Below are 23773 nucleotides of genomic sequence, written 5' to 3' on the forward strand. Positions count from 1 at the left end.
CCCTCCCGCTCGGGACTGCGACACCAGGCGAGGGTGTCCACGGCAGCTGCGTCAGCCTAGTGGTGGCACCCCTTTCCCTGATCCTGCTCTGGGCTACCGTACAGCCGGGACGCCAGGCCACGCGGGCGCCGCTCTTTGGGCGCGCCCTCAGCGCCCGGCCCGCGGCCCCGCCCCCGGCGGCGGAATCAGGAAGCAGTGACGTGGTGCGGCGCTGACTGGCTGCGGGCCGCCGGGATCGCCGCCGCCAGCAAATTAAGGCTCCGGGCAGCGAGCGCCGGGGCGCAGTGTTCCTGGCTCTGCGCCGCGCTCCGCACGCCCGCGCCCTAGCAGCGGCGCTAGGCTGATCGCCACCTCAGCCTGGGACGCCCCGGCCGTCCCCAGCCCCAGAGGGAGGAAAGACGCTGACGGGATGCTCCGGGACCCCAGGGCTTTGTGCAGCTGATGCTCATTTCCGCCTTCGGGCTGTGCAGCCTGTCGTCCTGCCGAGCGTCCCGGGGCGTGCGCACCCGCTGGAGTGCCCGGTGGGTCCTCTCCTTTCTGGCTGCTTCGAAGTCTCTGCGGCTCTGTGGCTTTGCGGTGGGTGATAGAGGCTAGTGCGGAGCTCTGAGAGGTTGGAGCTGACTCTTCTGGAGTCTCTGGCCCCGCTGTGACTGCTCTCCGAAACTTTGCACTGTGTTTCGGGTCTTTGTCTCCCTTGGGGAAGCTGGACGGCAGTTCAGCCGACCCCGTCCCTGGCCAGGACCGCGTGCTGGGGACCATGGAGTTCACGGCGTCGCCAAAGCCCCAACTCTCCTCCCGGGCCAACGCCTTCTCCATTGCCGCGCTCATGTCGAGCGGCGGCTCCAAGGAGAAGGAGGCGACGGAGAACACCATCAAACCCCTGGGTAAGTCAGGCTACTCGGCTCTCCGCCGAGGACCGGGGTGGTGCGCATCCATCTGTCCCCCTGTCCCTGGCCGCAGGCTGCTCGAAGCAGCTTCTGATGCTCAAGCCATGAGCCATACATCGCAGGTGGGAGATTTTTTTTCTTTTCTGTCCAAGTTTTCTTTGGAGGCTTCAGTCTGTTGAATGCGATGGGCTGTGCATCTTGTACCTGGGCCCGTCGGTCTCCCCAGTTGTCTAGAATCCATGTATCAGATCGGACATATGTTGTGTGTGTATGTTAGTATAAAAACATTCAGGGAAAAATAATAATACAATCCCTTTTAAAGCTCAACAGGATTTACTGTGCGTTTAACACCTGCTTGTGCGTTTGAAACCAAGGAGACACTAAACGATTTCACAGGAAACCAGTTTAATTTTCATTTTCTTCTGACTTGAATAGAATAGCGAGCTCTTTGAAACCACTGTGAAGTAAAATAAGCCAGTTCTCCCTGCACGAACCATTTTATTCACTGAAGCTCCAGATTTATCACCAAGACATCATTTTATAACTGTCGACATTTTCATTTGAGGTTGGCAAAAACACTAACCAGTAACCATTTCTCAGATTCCTCTACTTTCAGTTATATTGTTTAACAACCTTTACCATTTATAGAAGACACCAGGCTAGGAGTAAAGGGAGAATAAGGATTATGTTCTCTTTATCACTAGTGAATTACATGGAAAAGAACCAGCCCAAGGTAAATATTTAAAATCCCTTTACAACTGAGAGAGAAAGAACCGGTCTCATCATTGCCTGGTGGGTCCCCAGGAAATAATTATTGTACATCCTGATCATCTGGTATCCCTAAAATGTGAAAATCGGGTAGCTAACTTAAGGTAATTTTTCTTTTTTAACCTTCCCCAATTTTTCTTTTCTTCTCTCTGGCCTTCCCACACTTTAACATATTATATCCAAAATAATAACAAGAAAAAAAGGAAATGTTAGAGATCTAAAATGAGGTGCTTGGGCATAAAGATGAGCGAAGTAAAATTCCTGTAGCTACTTGGAACGGAGGAAAAAGAAACTATTCGATCTCTAGAAAACAGAATATCAAAACAAAACAAAACAAACAAACCAAAAAAACCAAAAACAAACAAACAAAAACACCTCTCCTCTAAGTTTTCACTCCCTTACCCTGGTTCTTCCCAACGACCTCCCATCTCAATCTAAATCTGGCAAAGAAATGGAAACGATCAATCAAACAAACCCCAATTGTTTAGAAAAATATAACTAACAGTTTCAAAGTTATATTGTGGACTTCTAAACATTATGCATTGCTGTTTAGCATGCATAGTTGCTGAATGCTTTGCAAATAGCTCAGTTTATTACATAGGAGGAAAAGAGGATTTCAGGTTAAAATTCCTGACGGAAGTGTAGACAGCAGATTGGGAAACATGCCAGCCCCAGCTGCACTGTCATTTCAACATTACTTCCTTCTCTCTATTTTTCTGAGAAAAAAGACCTTTTATCAAAATTTCTAAATCTTGAACTTTAAAGCTATTCCTAGCTCACAACTCCACCACCACCACTAAGCCCCCATCCATGAACACACACTAGTCTATAAAATGAGTTTCCCTCTCCTGGCTTTTGAGATGGGCTCTAAAAGAACTAGCAGGCATTCTTGTCCCTTAACATGCCAGTTCAACAGAGGTGACTGCAAGCCAGGGACTCTAGCAAGAGAAACACGTAAAAGTTCTGTTAAGAGAGAATGTGAGACTTTTGTTGAAGCAAACTGTAGAGTGGGAAGGAGGATTCCAGTGTGTCCCAGGATTGCCCATTTAAACGCCTGAAGTCTATTTAAAAGAACACCTTCAGTCCACTGAAGCATTTCTATTTCATTTTCTTCCTCTCCCACTTCCCATCCGGATGCATTGGTCAGTCTGGGGCTTAGGGCATTTGCCACTTTCAGTTGTCAGAAAAAAAAAAAAAAAATCATCAAGACTACTTTTTACTTCCCACCAAAGATATCATGTGAATGTGTTTCTGAAAATGTTAGTAGAAAATAAGATTTTGTTATGGCATGGTTTCTTTAATCTGAAAAAAAATCAGGATGGCAGTTAATTTGAGTATTCTTAAGTTAAATCATTTTCATGGATTGGATTATCATTGTATGAGAAGTAAAAGTAAAAACACTCGGTCTCCTGTTTTCTTCATGTGAAGATGTGTAGGAAATAAAAGACCTTATGATCCGTGTATGTCCCATATGCCCACATACATTATATGCATGCACATACATGCATTTAGAACTGGCTTTGATTTCTTGAGGGCACTTAAGAGATCAGCTTCACATTGCAAATTCAAGTAGTTTCTTTTTTGAGATTGAAGATAATTGGGACAATTACAAAAGTCTCCCTGTATTCCATCAAAGTGACTGGTGTAGTCCGAGGCCCTTATCAGCTGTGGGGGAGAATGTTTGGTTCATAGGCAGCAGTATTCCAACCTGGTGGTGGATGGCAGAGCATTCTTCCCACTTTAACACAGTGCCGGCCTGCGTTTGAGGTTGTTTTCCTCACTTCTAGGACTTTTTTGGGAGAAAGAAAAATTTTATACGTTACCCCTCAAGTAATTGTTCCACATCTATTCTGAAAAATGGCCCACAGAACCTGCTCTTGTGATTGAGCAAGCTGTATGGTAGCATTTTTCATAAGATCTTGGGCTGGGAGGAAGAGTATAAAAATGTTCTAACTCTCACCATAAAGCCTAGAAAACTGAAAGTCAGGCACAGAGATGAAGTGACTGCTTTTTGGAAACCACATTCCCCATTTTTCTTTTACCTTCCTATTCTCCTTTCCTTTTCTCTTATGGAGAGAGAACTCCAGGAAGGAAGGGAAAGTTCCTCTCCAAGTGAGGAAGGTGCTGATCTCTTTGCTATCTTGGTCTCCATGGAGAGAAATCCCTCCTGGTTGTCAAAGAGGCAGGACTGGTATCGGTCCCATGAGCTACGAAGTCTAGGATTGCGAGGTTGATAATAGAAATATTTGCTATTCATCCCTCATGATCATCACCTTTTCCTTCCTCCACTCTCACATTTTTATTTCACAGAGTGGACTTAGTACTGGTGGTGACAAGCCATCATTCTAGAACTCACTAGCTTGTTCAGGAAACACTGGGCATGTCACCCTATGGGAATCCCAGGTAATTTTACACAGTGATGGGTCGTCCCTACAGCCCCGCCTGGAGTTTCTGACCTTAACTTTTCCTGAGTCAAATCCAAGTGACCATTGTGGTTATGCTGTTCTTTCCAGATCTTTCCTTGTTTGACAGTGTCAGCTGTCATTCACCATTCTCTTTGCCTCCAGAGCAATTTGTGGAGAAGTCGTCCTGTGCCCAGCCCCTGGGTGAGCTGGCCAGCCTGGATGCTCACGGGGAGTTTGGTGGAGGCGGTGGCAGCAGCCCATCCTCCTCTTCTCTGTGTACTGAGCCGCTGATCCCCACCACCCCCATCATCCCCAGTGAGGAAATGGCCAAAATCGCCTGCAGCCTGGAGACCAAGGAGCTTTGGGACAAATTCCATGAGCTGGGCACCGAGATGATCATCACCAAGTCGGGCAGGTAGTGGGGCCTTGGAGGCTGGGGTGTGGAAAGTCAGGACACTCCCTGAGTAGCTGAGGGCGCTTCCTGGAACTGGGTGGGAGCTGGCTGGTCGTGGAGCGGAGAGCCAGCTTTGCTCCAGGGCAGCTTCTTTCCACCAGCTTCCTTCCTTCCAGCTAGCTACAGGACTTCTAGTCATTTGTGTTCTCAGGATTATTGAGAAGGGCACAGGGACCAGGGAGGCACACTAAGCCCAAAGGGTGTGGTCTGCTCTCCCTGGAGCTGGAGAAGGTTTGGAGGTGCGGGGGTCGGGATCTGGAAGGAGGAGGAATTTGTGCCAGGGGTGCCTGGTGAGCTGCTGGGTGCTTCTAGGTAGGTGAGTAGCTTTCCTTTTATCAGTCTCAATTTGCAAAAGCTGCCAACTCCTATTAAAAACTAAAATTAAAACCTGGAGGAAGAATGAAATTTGAAACGATAAAATTCCCTGTACGCAGGAGCACTGCTCGGGGCCTCTTGGCGCCAGAGCTGGGCGGGCTCCGGCCGGGCAGGAAGCTGCAGGGCTGCGGGAGGTTGGGACCGGGCAGAGGCCGGCAAAACTTGATGGCTGTAGCTCTTGGGACTGCAGAAAATACTTGCAGGGTCTCTAAGAAATCCTTCCCCGAAACTTCTGCTCTTGGCTTTTCTTTTGCAAGAGCAGAGTTTTCTGGCTGGGATGCCGGTGGGTTGCGTGACTGGGTCAGCTCCAGGGACTTCGGGTCCTTTGGCGTTTAAGTGAGCTTGATCATTGAAATGCATAGGGTTTCCTCCTAATCACAGACTTTCTAGTGTTAAAACATACCCCCACCCCCACCCACACCTTCTCACCTAGCAGTTAACACTTACTTAAAGGTGACACTTGAAATTATCTAAGCTTAGAAGAACTACCCCTCCCCCCCCATCTCTGTATTCACTTCTCTGAGGCTTTAAACAAAGCAAAAAGGGGTTTTGTGGACCGGAATCAGGAGCCAGGCCCTTTCCCTCCCTCCCTCCTTCCCGCTCTCCTTTCTGTCTTCCCAATTAGGGCCAGTTTATTAGTCAGCGTAAACAGGGTCCATTTTCTGTCTCTCTCTGTCAGGAGGATGTTTCCCACCATCCGGGTGTCCTTTTCCGGGGTGGATCCTGAGGCCAAGTACATAGTCTTGATGGACATCGTCCCTGTAGACAACAAGAGGTACCGCTACGCCTACCACCGGTCCTCCTGGCTGGTGGCTGGCAAAGCCGACCCACCGTTGCCAGCCAGGTTTGTGCCTCTGGATTTTTTGCTGTGAAAACTGTTAACGCCTTTGTCAGAATGTTTCTGGCTTGTGTGAATTTTAAGCAAGTGTGTTTTTAAAACAGCGGGCTCTGGCAAGAGAACATTCCAAGCCTGGACACTCTAGGATTGACTATACAAAATATGGGCTAGGCTCTGAGAAAGGTAGTTTGTGCATAGAGAAAACACTGTCTTTAAGTTTGTTTCATCAGGCAGTAATTCATTTCAAAAAGTTTTTCTTACATTCCAATTTGAGCATTCATTAGAAATGTGGATCCATTTTGTATAAATATAAATATAGACATTCTCTCTAGTTGCTGCTTAAAACCAGACTGAATAAGCCTACTGATGAAATGGTTGTCCTAAAACCCTTTTTAGAACAGTGTATTTTAGTAAAATGGTTGCTTATGGTATTTGTTAATCATGTGGTTATAACTCCACATCATAAACACCATTTAGGTAAAATTCAATTGTTTTTGACCAATAAAGGGTTCAGAGATTTTAAAGTAAAAATAAAAGCCAACTCTTATTTTCTCCCTTTATAGTTTTAGTGGATGAATGTAATTCAACAACAGGTTCTTTTACATGAAACATTCTTCAGTTAATATATTAGGGATCATTATATTTACTCTTGTGAAATTCATTGCTATTACAGTTTTTCCAGGAGTACCATCTTTCAAAAAGCACATGCAAGTGTTTATTATTATTGTTTTAATCAAATGAGTATTCTAACAGGAAAAACATGTATTTGCTTATATGAAGAATAATAGATGAAGTTACAGGAATGTAACTGCCTATTTTAATACAAAACAAAACATATTAGCTGACTTTATGTTTTGGGTTCTAAGGCTCAGCCTTATAGCTTTTCAGTTGTTAAATGACTAATATTTTGTAATTGATTGAAAGTTCATATCAGAGTGAAGAGTTTATTTAAATGTCCAGGTTTAAGAACTGTTAAGTTACGGCTGGTACTTTGTGTCTAGTCTGGCGTTACAGTGAAGGCAAAGAATCAACAGACAATTACACATATGGTTCAGATAAAATATTCAGCTTAATTAGTAGTTTATTATATTATTGAGCTTATCATATGCTAAATGCACTAGAAAAGAGATTAAAAGCAATCTCTCAGAGTTTTCCATTCTCGGAAGAGACTAGAAAGGTCGTCTTCCCAGCCCTTCCATATCAGTATATTAAATAACAGTCAACACTAAGAAAATCTAAAAAACAATTGCTACTCATTTGTTTTAGTTGAGCAAGAGTCACCAGTTTATAATAGATATTAAAATTAGTAAAAGTAGTATTCTCTTCTATTTAGTATTAAATGGTTTACTATTATTCTTGAGCTTCCTTTCAAACTTTTCAATATTGTTTTAAATCAGAGAGAGAGAGTATTTTAGCAGATTCCTAACCATTTACTACCAGCAAACCCTCTTTTTCTTGTTTTCCCTCCAGTCTTTCCTCTAAGAAGTTAATCACTCTTATTAAACATACATTTTCTTCCTATCTGAAGGTATGGGGAGCTGATGCAGGCCAGCAGGACTTTGGAAATATGACATGCCTTGTTTATGTTACTAATCTGTTCTGGTTGGAGAAGAAAAGCGTGTACCAATACACTATCTTAACTGAAGCATGTTTAAGCTATTGCTGGAATTTTAAGTCTCCGGGGGACTTGAGAGGAGGGGCTTCCTGTATATTTTTTCATTCATCCTAGTTCAGCTTTTTCAGATTGATATGAAATAAAAATGTTTAGCTTATTATGGGATAAAAATATTCTAGGTAATAGCAACTATTATTTACTATTATTGTTAAAAGAAGTACTTTGCTATACTATCTGTCTCTAAGAGAAAAGCGAAGAACTTAGGAGGTGATAATTTTGTACTGGTGGCAAAAATTTCCCATGGTTTAAGGACTTTGAAGCATTTTATTTCAGACTGAAGGTCATTGGTCAGTCATTTCTAACCAGAAGAAATAATGCTTGACAGTATTACTTGATCATAATAATAGGTGAGACATTATTTATGATCTAAAATAATGTTACATTTTCATATAGGACATTTCCTTTTCTTTAAAGTACATAATTAATATTTAAATACATTAATATTAGCTATTACATGTGGAGAATGTGATCCTTAAAGAGGAAACATTTCATCAACTTTTAGGACTTTAAATAATTTTGGAGCTTTTTTAGAGGGAGAAATGTGGTTCTGATCAGTAAAACAACTGCACCAATAAAGAAAGCTACAGTCTTGGAAGCATGGTGCTTGAAAAGTGGTTGTGCTATCAAAGCATAATTGAAAGGCAACTGTGAGCACTCCTCCTAAAAACAGTGGAATTAACAGGCAGACAAATGCCTGAAGCCTTTAGAGTTTCTCTGTAGCTCTGGTAAGAATCTTTGGTGCTGTCAGCCTCTTTTGTGCATTGCTCCTGGTGGGCTTTGTGAGTTTCAGCATGGGTACAGAATTCTTCTGTTCTTAGTCCTCTGTGTGACAAACCATGGCACAGATTTCTTGTTCTTTATATGAATATTGCAAGGAAGACTTTATGACTTCTTATCCCTTGCTTTTGCCCTAATAAAAATATTTACGTTTATAGTTATAAGGATCCTATATAAAATTTTTATATAAATAAGGTGTTACATGGATAAAGGAATTTGTCCTATTAAATCAAGGATTTCGATTCCCCCTCATTAGTTCTGTAGTCTCTGTCTGACTTCAGAAAGATTTATGTCAAGAAGATACCAGGATGGGGACTTACAAGGAGCTGCACTTAAGGCGATTGTCACAGGTAGAAAAAATGACCTGCATTTAACTGTGAGTGAGTAAAAGATTGCCTTGCGTGTAGCAACTGATCAATACATGATAAACAAATTTTTCCCATCAAAGTGAGTACTTTTTTTTGGCTTATGCTGTTTACAAATAAATAAATAATTTGAAGTGTGTCTAGCTTTTTTTAACTGTTTTAGTGAGCATATAAACAGATAACGATGAAAGCAGTAGTGTTTAATGTAACTGGAAGAACAACAGACTCCCAACTGATCTCTGAACTACTGGAAGTTCTCCATGTCCTTATATTAAAATTACTCCATCTTGTATTTACAAAGAATACCAACTGTAAATTTTAAAACTAACTTTAAATAAATTGACTCTCTAAAATTATTTTCTCTTTTAAATTATTTATGTTTTCATTGTTATTTTAGAGATGCTTGTGATAGGAACTTCTTACACAGTTAGTGTAACCTACTTTTTCTTTTGAAAGCACCTTCAACAAGAAGATTTTGCGTTTGATAGAAGCAGCCCAGTAGTTTACTAGATAGATGGAAAAAAAAAAAAAACCTTAAAAAAATGTCTTGATCAGCTTTTAATAGAAAATTTGCTAAGTATTAACTCTTTTAGATCATTGGAACATGAAGAAAAACATTAGACATTTTGGAGTTGTTTTGACATTGCAATATTAATAAATTTAAGGTATATGGGGCAATAAAATTTACCACTTATATATGGTTTGTGTGTTCCTTTAGAATCAGAACATTGTGTAACCCACAGAGACAGATTTTTTAAAAAATTCTCCATAAAGTTTTCTTCTAACTTTCTTAGGCTCTATGTGCACCCAGATTCTCCTTTTACGGGTGAGCAACTACTCAAACAAATGGTGTCTTTTGAAAAGGTGAAACTTACCAACAATGAACTGGATCAACATGGCCATGTAAGTACCGTGCTGTGGACCGTGCAGGTTCCCCGAGATGGAATGGACAAGTTGCACAAAACTGCCTCTCTCTGAGTCCCTTCTTGCTTTCCCTGTCTCCTTCCTACCTTCTATCTCTGAGTCATTTTATAGGAACATTTATTGTTTTTCAGGGGACCTTGACTGATTTTGTTAATAGGTCATTAACAGGAATGCTGTGTGCCGTTTCTATGCAAGAAGGTCAGGAATCTTCTGTCCCATGGAATTCCCAAGGCTTCTAAAATTGCTGTACCACTCAAGCCAACTAAACTAAGAGAATGTACATTTTTGGAGGCTACTACAGACTCTTCTTGGGTTAAGCATCTAATTCTGTGAGCAGCATATCAGATAATAAAACCTAAAGATGATAGGGCTAGGACCTCTGATGGGGGTTCCCCAAATGTGTTCTATAGAATACATGTATGCGAGATGAAATAGAATCAAAGGAGTTTATGTCCAAATCAGTTTGAGAAAATGCTGTTTCCTCATTATGTAACCTTTTAAAAAAAATTTTTGGAGAATTTCATGAATATTAAAGCATAGAGAAGTTGTGTAATGAAAAACAAAACAATTAGATTTTTTTTGTCAGTATAAAGTTTGTTAAAATGTGGAAAAAAGAGAAATTAACTCTGTGTTCTTATCAGTAGTTTAGTAGAACAAATAGTCATTGATACAGGTCCTTACATATTTGATAAAATGACTTTTTAAGGTATTGTCCGGGATGTTACTTCATGCCTGCTCCTAAATAAAGATTCACATAAAAATTCTGTCTTAGATTTTATGCTAAGAAAACTTCAGAGAGACTTCCATAATATTTTGCCTTCTTTTAACAATTTTTAATTGATAATAATTGTACATATTTTTGGGGTACATGTGATGTTTTGATACATATATACAATGTGTGAGGATCAAATCTGTGCAACTTAGAGAAAGTGTTTGAAGACCTTTCTCAACAAAGATGGTCATAAATATATAATAAGAAAGTTCTGGGTTTGGTTTCAAATGGTGAGATTAAACCTGGAACCAAATAAATCACTTCAGGAGCTAGCACTATCTCTCTGCCTGTAGGAGACCCTATTTATTACAACGACGTCAGTGTAGCCACTTAACTCATGACTCTGGTGGTGGTGCTGTTGGGATATTGGAAGTAGCTTAATATGCTCTGTTTTCTTGTGTATTGAAAAAGAAAGATAATTGATCTTTAAGGTTATTGGCATAATTTTCCTTTCTTTTTTTAAACATGCTTCTACTGACAAATTTTGTTTCAGGTTAAAATTTCTGAAGTATGGAGTGATTTTTTTGTAGGTCAATGATCATTCTTAATGTCATTTACATTAAAATTTCTTGAACTTTAATGAAAATTTTTGCAGGAAAAAATGAAATTCTTTTATGATTCCGGAATTTTCTATAAATGAGGCTTTTAGAGGAATTACATGGCTCTTTCCAAAAAGACTTGAGAGTTCATTTTGAGATTAGTTGCCCATAATTGAAATGCTTTTCTTTTAGCATCAGCTCCATTGGGTAGTAGTAGCTCTAAACTAGATTTCAGAAGTTCTAGGGTCTAACCTGGTTATACCAAGATTATACCTTAAAAAACTGATTAGTCTTAGACATGTGCTTATATGCATTTTAGCTTTAAACCTTTTATATTCGCCAGGCATGGTGGCTTGCACCTGTAATTCCAGCACTTTGAGAAGCCGAGGTGGGAAGATTGTTTGAACCCAGGAGCTTGAAACTAGCCAGAGCAGCATAGGGAGACCCCATCTCTCTGAAAAAAATAAAACAAAAAATTAGCTGGTTATGGTAGCATGCACTTGTAGTCCCAGCTACTCCGGAGGCTGAGGTGGGAGGATCACTTGAGCCTGGGAGATGAAGCCTGCAGTGAGTTGTGGTTGTGCCACTGCAGTTCAGCCTGGGTGACAGAGCAAGACCTTGTCTCAAAAAATATATATATTTAATGTAACCTTTTGTCAACGGAAAGTGTGTTCTGAAAACTATTAATACAAGGAAAGATTGTTAGATCCTGTGTTGTTTAGCTAACTTCTTTGCATAGATTCTGAAGAAGCCTCTCTTACAGACATGTTTTTAGTTTCAGAAAAGGAAACTTTGTTATTCTCAAGAATTATTTCTTGAGTGAAGCAGAGCCCACATTTCTGTTAGTGTTCCTTAGCCCTCAAGTTGCAGGAGAGCTTGAGCAGAGTCAGGGAGTCCTGGGGTCTTAGTGGCTGAGTCTGGGGTCTGTCCAGTAACCTTTCCCAAAGGAAATTAACCTTCAGGTGGTGGAAGTGGGGAAAGAGGAAGCTTATTTAAAGCTTACTGCTTGTTCCATTTTGGTATGTGTATATATGGGTGGATGGGTATTTGAAAATTCTTATCTTCTCAGTAGAATATATGATGAATGTTACTTTTTTCTTATATCAATGACAGGAGGAAAATGTTTGCTTTTACTGCTTCAACTTTATTCAAGTTTTATGACTGAGTATCAATAGCTTGAAATCCTTGGAACAAGTGCATGGTACAAAGAGATGATATTATCATTTTAAAATATTGTTTTGATTTATTTAAAGACACCATTTATTTCAGTTATTCCTGTTCCAATTTGGGATCATAAAAAGGCAGCATGTTCAAAATTCAACCCCAGTTAATACCCTGTAACTTCAGGTTAGCTTGCATCTCAGCACAGAGAGAGACTGATTATATATCAGTTATCCCACAGTGACTAGTATTTAATTCTGCTAAAGTCAATCGGCAGAAGCCCTCATGCCCCACACCCAGGTTAGCCAAAAAAGCCAGGGAGCCATCAGTTGCATTATTAGCAGCAGCAACCAGCATAGAGTGCCATCGGTCCTGCCATGCTGTTTATTGATGTCTCCTGAGAGTCACACTCTCTGCCAGCTCCTTGGAGAGGAGGACATACAATGTGACCCCTCTTATCCCCAGAAAGACATACCCCCAAATTTTGCAGACTTAGATAGCTGTTTGTATGACAGGAGGGGAGATGTGGAAAACCTTTCATATTGGAAATTGAATTTTATTGCCCAGATACTAAGGGAGGGACAGCAGGGGCTAGGGAGTTGGGGAAGGATAACATGGGGAGAAATGCCAGATATAGGTGATGGGGTGGAGGGCAGCAAACCACATTGCCATGCATGTACCTATGCAACAGTCTTGCATGTTCTTCACAGGTACCCCAAAACCTAAAATGCAATAAAAAATATATATACATATGTATTTTTCATATATATGTATATGTATATGAAAAAAAAATATTTTATATATAAAGATATTTTTCACATATCTTTATATTTATATATTTATCTATAAATATAAAGATATATATATTTATATATAAATATATATATAAAGATATGTGAAAAATACTGTCTATTGGTTGCCTTGTTAAGGGTGTGTTTATGGTTTTGAAGTACTTGGCAACTTTTACTAGCTACAGAATGGAAGATGGCTATCATGATTCAGATTTGGTTCAATAACTGGAAGTTGGAAATCAAGGAAGCTGTCATAAATACTCCTATTACTACTAATAATACAGTTCATATTTGCTGAGCACTTCCTGTTTTCTCTGTGCCAGCCTTATGAGGTTAATAACGTTTTTGCATATGAGAAAACTAGGAATTGGAGAGACGAAATCACATGGCCCAGGATTAAAGGACTAGAAACTGACAGATTCAAAATTTTAACCCAAGTTTGCCTAACACCTCACTGCTTTTCTAAACTTTTATATTTTTCTCCATAAATAATAATCTGGCCTCTTAGAATGCATGATTTCTTATTTTAGAAAATGTAGACATGTGTCCTTTGGTCTAACTAGACTAACAAACCAAAAGTATTTAAAAGACTTGATTTTAAAAAATAAATAAAACTTATCCTTCAGATGACCCCTCCCCCATGATTTTAGAAAGGACACTTGAAACAACCTGTGTGATTTGCAGTTGTTTTGGCAAAATGTGATTCACAACAATGACTCTGCGGTATCTTGTGAAAATGATTTGCCTTGAGGCCGAAGAGGGTAGATCTGTATCTTAAAATTGACTTTGAAATTGTAGATGCTTTGATTGATTCTTGTCTCGCTGTAATTTGGCCCGTTTAGCAGTGTAAGTACGTAAAGTTCAGTACTTCCCATTTTTCTGTTGTAGATAATTTTGAACTCAATGCATAAGTACCAGCCAAGGGTACACATCATTAAGAAGAAAGACCACACAGCCTCATTGCTCAACCTGAAGTCTGAAGAATTTAGAACTTTTATCTTTCCAGAAACAGTTTTTACGGCAGTCACAGCCTACCAGAATCAACTGGTAAGTCTATGGTTCACAATTTTGTTCCCACATAAGAGAAGGATTTAGGAGGTTCTTACATTTTCTTGGAGAGAAGAGATATCCCAGTACTCAAAATGGATGTTCACTTTGCAGAGAGCTATTGAGTTTCAGTACTATGACCTTTAAGAGTGTGTTGAGTGACTGCGTATTAGACTATATTTTCTAGAATCTTTATATGATGGGTCAGATTTTTAACTGCCCACTTCCCCACCCACACCTAAGCCAATCTGCCTTCTCTCATTTTCTTCTCCAGAAAGTTACCTGCCTCCTTTTCCTCCTCCTGGTAACATGCATAACCATGCTCTTGTTGCTTCATAAAATTTAAAAGTTCAGTTTTTCTGCTGAATTAAACACACATATTCTATCCAACTGCCCAAACTGCTGATACTTTAGATATTTTGTGAGGTTTATTCCGCTATAATTTAGGATGAGATAATTTTAGTAAAATGATTTTAAATGTCTTTTTAGATAGTAAACTACAATATGTAAGGTGTTGTATATTTAACATCAAGGTATCTAAATTGTATTATTGAGTTATATGCAGGTTAAATATCCCTAATCCAAAAACCCAAAATCTGAATGCTCCAAAATCTGAAAGTTTTTGAGCATTGACATGACACTCAAAGGAGATGCTCATTGGAGCATTTCAGATTTTAGATTTATGGATTAAGGATGCTTAACCTGTAAGTATAATGCAAAATTCCCAAATCTGAAAAAATCTGAGATCCAAAATACTTTTGATTCCAAGCATTTCAGATAAGGGATACTCAACAGAGAGTATTTTTTACTCTCTGTTGTACATCACATTTAAAATTGATGCATTTCTGGCCAGGTGCGGTGGCTCATGCCTGTAATCCCAGCACTGTGGGAGGCCAAGGTGGACGGATCTCCTGAGGTCAGGAGTTCGAGACTGGCTTGGCCAACATGGCGAAACCCTGCCTCTACTAAAAATACAAAAATCAGCCAGGTGTGGTGGTGAGCGCTTGTTATTCCAGCTACTTGGGAGGCTGAGGCAGGAGAATCGCTTGAACCTGGGAGGCAGAGATTGCAGTGAGCAGAGATGGCACCACTGTACTCCAGCCTGGGGGACAAAGCGAGACTCCATCTCAAAAAAAATAAAATAATTTTTTTAAAAAATTAAATTAATGCATTTCTTCATCCATAAGACTTATTCCAGCTTAGTAAATATTTATCAAGGCCATACTAATGGCCATGTACTGATAGACACTTCCCGTGCATTTTCTTCTTTTGTGCCCAGCGTAAGCTTGAAGGGCTGTGGCAGTACTAACACTCCATAGGTGAGGAAACTGAAGCTAAGAAAGGGTAAGTGACTTCTCTCCATCAGAAAGGATCAGAAGTAGAATTCCTTTTCATAGACTTCAATATAAAAGCAAGTCATATGCTCAGTTTACTTGACACATTCCGTTGTTCATAAACTCTCTGTGTCTTTGTATCTTGCGTTTATTTCATTGGTCATAGGTAGCCGGACTACTGCTCTCCTCTTGTCTTGATGTTGTTGGGTTTTGGGTTCTGAGTGATTAGCTATAGATGCTGCCTGGTAGATGGCTCAGAGTCCGGAGGAGGTTGGTCACCTGGAAGTGAGATGGTGTGGAACCACTAGGGAAAGGCAGTATGAAACTAACATCACAGGTAGCCCCACACAAATGAGATAATAGAAGCCAGGAAAATGAATGTGGGCAGATGGCCAGAGTGGTTGTGTAAGGCTTACTCTCCTAGGATTTCTGTACAACTTTGAGTAGATTTCATTTCACCAGTAGCTGCTCACTTCCTTACCTATATGTTAGGACCAAGAACTGACCAGACAACTTTAGGGGATTGCTGTGAAGATCAAATATAGTGGTCTGTGTAGGCTTGTTCCAAACAAGCCTTTGGAAGCTTGTCAGGTGCTCTGTAAATAAGGCATGTGGCTATGATTGGGCTATCTCAGAAATGTCAAAAGAGAATTTGTCACCATTTGGAGTTTAAAATTTTAGTGGCATATTACTTAATGAGATAGATAAATTAATGCATAATTGTTATCATGCTAATTATCTTATAGTAAAGGCAAGTATTGTAGCTTTTGGTTATCTCCAAGTTGATAACATAGGAGTAAAAACATTCAGAGAATGCCCAAGCCAAAAGTTGGGGTATAGATGGAGGCCCATAAAAAACTAAAGCGCTAGTGCTGTTTCTCTGAGAATCTGGAACACTGAAACTAGCAATCCTGTTTTTAATTAATTTATTTTTAATTTATTTGCATGTGGAATGCAAATATCATAGACTCCAAAAAGATTCTGAAAAAATTTCATCATTTTATGCTAATTAATTTTATAGCTTTTATAATAGAGACCATGCTAATATATTATAACAATTTAAATCTATGCTAACTTAAGAAATCTTATTGATGTTTGGGAATGACATAGACACTTGTCATGTGGAAACCTCATTGCTTTTGTCATAATTCTCTTTAAAGAGGGCCAAAGCAAGAAGACGTAAGTTGTTTTTCTTCTTTATTTTTTTTTAGTGAAAATTATAGAGATAAAAATTAAAGTTTCTAATAAACTTTAAAGTAAAATGGCTGAGATTTGGTTTAACAGGTGAGAGAGCAAGACTGCCTAAGTGTTGGTGGGACCTCTCATATCATGGTACACTGGAATAGGAGGATTCTATGTACATAATACAAATTACAGTAGCTAGCATTTGGGTACTTACTATGTGCAAGACACCACTTCAATTCATAATCATATTTGATCTTGTCAATAATATCGTGAGATAGGAACAATAGTATTTTTATTCAGCATCATACGGTTGGGGTAATTGAGGCACGAGTTAAATAAGTCATCTGAAGTAACCTTGCTCCTCCCATTGCAGATTTGAATCCAGGTAGTTAAGGTTCAAGAGGGAGTGCCCTCACCCTCTAAGCTGTGAGTGCCTGGTGTTCACAAAGAAGCAGAACTTCACCTCCTCTCAGCTCTTGGCCCTGATAGGCTCTGAGACAGCCTTCTTAGAGTGCATCAACGCTTTATGCTCTTTTTTTTTAAAAAACAAATGTGCTGTTCATACCACACATCAGCAAGTGTAACACAATGATGATCATCCTAAATGGGAGGTCAGAATATCTGCTAGTATTTGCTGCATCCAATTAGAGCCACATCTTTAATAGTGTTTTCTCATTTAATTCTTGTTTTCTCCAGTCAATTTTTTTTTATTTAGAACAAATTTCAGACATGTAAAAAAGTAGACAAATAGTAAAATCAACCTCACATGCCTTCCACCCAGATTCAACAATGAACATTTTGCCAAATTTGCTTTTTCCCAAAATTTTCTCTCCCTCCCACTTCCTCTCTATCTGCATATGGACTTTCCTCCTTCCTTTCCATTTTCTTCCCTCCCATTTTGAAACAAAGTTGTATGGCTCATGACACTTCTAAATACTCTGAAAGCCTATTCTGACAATTAGGACCTTATTCTTGTAATCCCAACATCTTCATCACAGCTAAGAAAATTTCTAAGAATTTGTTCTTTATATAACCTAGTATTCCATTTATATTAAAATTTTCAGGATAGACCAACTGCTCCAAAACCCACTCTGAATTAGGATCCAGCTAAAATTTATGGTTTGGATTTATTACTTTTAATTTAGAAAAATCTTTCCACATTTTTTTCTAAACGTCTCATTTAATTCTGACACTGAGGCCTTGAAGAAGACCCCATGAGTCCCATTTTGTAGAATAAGAAACTGAGTTCAGAGTGGTTAAGGCATTCACCCAAGGTCACAAATCTGGTAAGCGACAGAACCAGCATGAGGTTTTGATCTTCTGGGTTTTAAATCCTCCTTTTTGGTGGCATGATGATAGATTGCAAGGCCAGGGAAGTGACCACTGACAGTGTCATCAAACACTGAATTTGAAAATATGGCTAATGAAGATTGGTGAAGATACTAATAAACACACATTCCAACAGAAGTTCCTCCTTTCAAAGGTTTATTTCTAATTAATATCATAAATGGGATCAAAATCCAGCCATCAGTGCCCAGCTTTTCCTTCTTGCATCAAGTATAAATATTGATATGATTAGTATGTCATGTCATTTCACTGCCAAGTAACCACAATGGAAGTGACTAAATTCAGAATTAATTTCCTTATAGATCCTTCTATGTCTGAATTTATTTCTCTGTATCCTTTTTTAAAGCCATAGCCATATGCCTTTAAAATAAAAATCCAGTTAATAGTCAACAATTTGATTTGGTATCCTAACAGGCCAGTTTTGCAAATGGTTTCTAAACCTTGTAAGAACAATCAAAATTCCTCTTGTAGATGCTGAATAAACATATGTGCAAGTGAATAAATAAAGTTGCAGGTTAGCATTTTCATTAGTACTGTGCCATTTTCTAAAGTTATCCTTGACTCTTTCTAGGCTTTCTACCATCTACTGTGACTTCACTGCTCTACCAAGTTTATGTAGTAATTTTCCTATAGCATATAATAATATATCCTACAGCATATAACAGCCTATCACATATAAATATATAGGAAATAAAGTAAATATATACTAAGTATGGTATTATAATTTTTTCACGTACAAAGAACAAAGAGGAAAGAGAAAAGAGAGAAAGACTTAAAAATTCACATTTAGGATCACTTTCATATATCTTAAACTTTGGATATGGCTGCTATTTTTATGTCTATTAGAATTTAAGTCACAGTTTCCAAAATAATTTATGAAAACATTCCTCATTTATTGTGCCTTATAGTTTCATTTATAAGTAATGAAAATAGGACTTCTTATTTGCTATTTCTTCCTCTGGTTTTTGCAAGGGAATGATTGCATTTCTTTACATTATTGGATGAAAGCTAAATACATTACACTTTCAACAAACTATTTTATAATTTAAGATTTAAAGGTCATGCGTTGTTTTTGAGCAGGCAGACCATTGTTGTAGAGTTGAAGTGTAGGTCAGGTTTCATTTTTAAATGTCTTTGGTCAGATATTTTCCTGATAATTGGAGAAATGGTCTCTGAGGGCCAATTTTACCTTGTGGCTGGGAACCCTAGCTGGATTCAGAGTCCAGTGATATTATACAGAATAACCACTGCAAAAGGCCTCCTTCTCTTTTGTACAGCAGGTAGTGTCAAAACCTGACCTCCACACATTTATTTACAGATAATAGAGATGCTGAAAGAGCGAACATTCTGGTTAGGAATTGCGTTATATTCTATATTATTTAAATACATGAAAAAGTAGGGTTGTGCTTTGGACTGAATTAGTAATTTGGATACATGTAGACACACACTAAACAGCAGCATTTCTTAAGCACATACTACTAACCTTATTTGTTAGTGTTTTCTCTGGACAAAGTGAGAAATATTGCTGCTTTTAAGAATTTTTGAGTTATAAAGAAGCCATACCTCTGGTTTCTGTACATACAATATTTGGCAGTTGATTCATTTTTGGTACTTCTTTTAGGATTACCTTTGATCCAGGTGATTTGTTCAACAGCATTACAAGCTGCAGGCATCCCGTATTCGGACATGAATGAAATGATGTCCAACTGAAATCACTGTCTGTAACCCAACTTCATTCTCTCATCAGTTCTCAAGTGTGTTATTTTTTCAGTTATCCCAAATTTCATAAAGAGATGTAAAACTACACCTTCAGAAATGAATTTCTTTCTAACTACTGGCTTTTTATTTAAATATTGTGGTATAAACTGTATGTCTGACCTTTTAAAATGTATGATTGCTTAGAATATTAAAATTTTGCTATTTGAAAATTATTTTATCTTAAAATTTAAAAAATGAAATGCTTTTCCTGTAAAGTCATGGTTTCATTTAGTGCATAATTGGTGAAAAGTTAAGATCGTATTTCTGAGTGTGCTTGTTCTTGAGGTAAAGCTCAACAAACATTTGTGGGGCTCTTATTGTGGACACTCTAGCAGGTTCAGAGCATAGTTATGGTGGGCTACAAGGAACGTGGTGGGCTCACAAAGAAGTTTAATCCACAATCTCTGTGCTGCTAATTATTAATACCCCATAAAAGCTGTTCAGGAATGTATACCATCAACCCAGAGCTCCCACACAATTTTAGTGATAATAGATCCATTCAGATTTTTTCTGCTCTCATGTTCAAAAGCAATTATTTTTCCTAGAATTAGATTAAATGGAAATAGAGAAAGTAATTGTTTTGAATTCTTTTTCTAATTAGTGCACTAAAATTTAAATAATTGCTGTAGCTAATTGGTAAATCTGGGTGTACAAGAGCACTTTGTACTATTCTTGCAACTTTCCTGGAGTTTGAAGTTATATCAAAATGTAAAGAAATTACTATTGATACTCCTGGGGATTATGAAAGCTGGATTAAAATGATGTTAGAAGTAGATAATCTTATAATGAGAGAAAATTTAAAGAAATCTGAAAACTCATGTTGAATTTAACTTACTTCTTTGCTCAAAGTATGGCAGTATTATTAGCTATGGTGACACACTAATTGTGAAACACGTGGTTTGAGAGTATATATTTTCTGTGGTATTAGAGCACCGAAGAAATTAAGATAACTTCTTAATTATATTCTGAGACAGTGTTTTTACCTTTTGGAAAAAGAACAAGAAATCTGATTTTCAAAATTCTTTTCAGAAGTAAAGTATATCAAAAGTCCACCTTTAATCATTAGAACAGATAGGTAATACTTTCTACCCTTTTAGTTTGTAAAGACTCAGAAAAAGCTTGGTACAATTCATATCTTAGAGAGATGGCTATAAAAATAACTTTCAAAATGAGGTTTTCATCAGATATATTATCTGTTGTTGTCTGTAGAAAATTTTATCCGTTGGCAAGCCTGTTTACTTTTCAATTTTATAAATGTGCTATTTGAAGTCAGCCTTACCTTTATTGCTTCACCTCACAGTTTCAGTTTGAAATTTTCATGTGGGTTTGATTTACCCTTGATGTCTCTAACCATACATTGGAGTTGGTGTCACCTTCTTTAGTGATATTTAGAGCCAGCTCTGTCTCTTATTAGCTGTGTGTGTCATCTGCCATCTAGCACTGTGCATGTGCGTGGCAATTAATCCTCATTATTTGCTGATGAATTGTTGAGAAAGCATATTAATTAACTATAAAGCACTTCAGAAATAGAACATATTTTAAGTATTGTTGTTCATTACTAACAGACATAGCTCGTGTCCTGGAGGATTTTAAAATCTTGTTGGTATTTGTAATTGTAGACTGTATTGATTGCCTGGACTTTAGAAGATGTTTATAATTTATTTCAAACAAGTAGAATTTTTCTCCTTCCCTCCCAAAACTGACCTTCAAAAATGAGCCCTAGTTGGAATGAATGGATGAAACAAGACTATTCAGAGAGTTGTAGCTGTGGGTGAGAGAAGGTTCTCTATACAGTCTTTCCTGTACATGTCTTCATATACACACTTTAGCTATTGCTGTCCACGAGAACAGGTTTCTTATTTATGTAGCATATTTGCTTCCCTGTTTACCAGTGCTCATAGCTTAGTGATTTTCTTTAGGGGCTTGACAGTGAATGTCGATGGGCTAGAAATGAGCATTTCTGAGGCACTGTCAATTGTTTTTAAAAGTTAGTATTATCAAAGAGCTAATCTTATAATTTGCCAGTATTATTGATAGAGGAGTCTGTCTGGCTGGGTTAGTATGTGGGGTTTTATTTTAAGTGAGGTGTAAATAGCTTCTTTGCAGCTTGTGTATTGGTTTAGATCACATTCAGAAACCACGGAAAAGAAAAAAACACATTTCTTTTGAAATGAAAAAAATTATTCACAACTGTTTAAAATGTTCTGTAGATATACCCTGACTGGGGAAAAAGTTGCTTTTTGGCAAGAGTATTTCAAACTATCTGTTTTGATTGTGTACTCCTTACTCTGAAAAAGAAGACATGCCTGTATTTTTTTTCCCCTGTTGAGAATCTTTTGCATGCATTTCTCTCTAAAGATGAACATGGGTTCTAATTTTGATACTGAGAAGCTATGACTCCTTAAAGGTTTTCTTAGTTCTAATTCAGTTACTGACCAGCTGCATCTTGGCCCTTGTGCTCTTTGAGTCTCTGTGTGATTATCTGTCAGATGAGACCATGAGGTAGATAGTCTTTCAGCTTCCTTTCAGCTCTAACAATTCTGGTATTTTCCATGTTGAGTATCTTTTAATCAGTGTTTCCTTTATTTTTTCATTGCAAATTAATGTATTCTTTTTCAGAGGCGTTGTACATGTAATTTAATGGATCTTTCTACACTAATAGTAATACTATGGGAATTCTGAATACCACAACATGGACATTTAATATTTCAGATTGTGATTATTATTAGAATGTATTTTTCCATATAAACATTGAGTTTATAAATAACATTGCATGGAAGGATAACAGAAGATGGGCTAATTTGATTCTGATTTGTCAAATGGAAAGGGGGATAGGAGGAAATTTATATTCAGAAGGTTTTATGTCATGTATACCAATATCATATTGAATATGAGGCTATTATTGGCCATTTTATCTTTTATCTATTATGGTATGTATATGTACTCACAGTACTAACAGAAAATGAGACCGCATTCTTGCTTTCGTTCCCCATTCCCTATCAGTGCTGGAATTCTGCATAACTCTTATTTAGGCAGTTCTTACATTCTTCTGTTCAGCCTTGGCCTTTGACATATTATATATTAAATACTGCACACCCCATTTCACATCTACTTTTGCCTCAAAGGCTCCCATCCCTAATTGTATCTATCTGTCAGCCTCCAGCCTGTCCTCAATACCTCCTTCTCTCTGAGGCCTTTCCCACTATCCCACCTGGCTGGGATTTGTCCCTCTTGTGAACTTGCGTAGCACTTTCCACCCTTCTCACAACACTGAGAGACATTAAGATACTCTTGGTGTGCTATGGAGAATGAACAAACTATTTCTGATTTTACTTCCTTGACCTCACAAGTGATAATGTTTTGTACCCATTCTTTCCAGATAACCAAGCTGAAAATAGATAGCAATCCTTTTGCCAAAGGATTCCGGGACTCCTCCAGGCTCACTGACATTGAGAGGTAATAAGAATTTTCTGTTTACTTTCTTGTTCAGATAAGATCAAGAGAAGAGGGAGTTTGTAAGAACACACTCCTTTCGACACCAGAGAATCATAACCTTACTATATATAGTCCTCTGTTCTCTGTACGCCATTCCTTGTGCATATGAAACTGCTTAAGCCTGACAGCTACTGTGACTGGATCTATTATATGCTTAATTTCTGAGTGAAATGGTTTCTTTGGTCAGGACATTTATTCCGCTATAAAAAAAATAGGGCTTTGTTGTTATTAAAGACTTAGTTCTCTTGACATTCTTAAGCTTCTTGACTCAATGAGTGGCAGTCTGTAGAGAAACAGAACTGTGATAGCCTTTTACTTTCCCAAGTAGATATGTTTGCTAACACAGACAGTGTAAAGGTGGTTTGGAATTTTGAAACAAGGAGATGTAATTTAATTCAAGGTCGTATAATTTTTACCAATATAGTAGATTGCTTATGTTTAATAGAAGAGACATCAGGCGGGTCTCAGGACCTCTAAGAAGACAAGTGACAATTACGTGCCTGTAACTTACCCTACTTTTTACTCAATTAAAATGGTTCATGCAGCTTGAGACCATCAAGGTGATAGTAATGAATATCTAGAGATACGTACTTTGCCTTGTATGAATGTCAAAAATTGTTTTTCAAAGAGAAGATTTTTAAACCTAATTGATTATTTGCATTTCTTAAACACACTAATTCTTTTATGTGGCCAGATGTCTTTATTGATGGGGGAGGTTCCCTAGCTACTAGAACCACTTGTTTACTTTATCTCTACATCTTTGTATAATTTCCCTGCTCATTGCTATACGTTTCTGCTGCACTCTTTGTTACCTACATAGCCACATCTCCTGGCATCAACACTTCTGTGTAACCTATCTTGGCAACTCAAATTAAG

The 23773-nt window shown here is 38.3% G+C and overlaps 1 protein-coding gene across 1 annotated transcript in view; it reads left to right on the forward strand.

Moving 5' to 3' along the window:
- Window positions 1-232: 232 nt before the first annotated feature.
- TBX20 (T-box transcription factor 20) overlaps window positions 233-23773 on the forward strand; it is a 55771-nt gene continuing 32230 nt past the window's right edge. Inside the window, exons 1-6 of the mRNA XM_017502221.2 lie at window positions 233-884; window positions 4223-4475; window positions 5569-5733; window positions 9339-9447; window positions 13620-13778; window positions 22782-22858. Coding sequence (XP_017357710.1) covers window positions 758-884; window positions 4223-4475; window positions 5569-5733; window positions 9339-9447; window positions 13620-13778; window positions 22782-22858 — 890 coding nt within the window. The 5' untranslated portion in view covers window positions 233-757. The remainder of the gene's footprint in view (window positions 885-4222; window positions 4476-5568; window positions 5734-9338; window positions 9448-13619; window positions 13779-22781; window positions 22859-23773) is intronic.

Source organism: Cebus imitator, unplaced genomic scaffold (assembly GCF_001604975.1).
Source record: "Cebus imitator isolate Cc_AM_T3 unplaced genomic scaffold, Cebus_imitator-1.0 Scaffold294, whole genome shotgun sequence".
In the NCBI taxonomy this organism is placed as follows: domain Eukaryota; kingdom Metazoa; phylum Chordata; class Mammalia; order Primates; family Cebidae; genus Cebus; species Cebus imitator.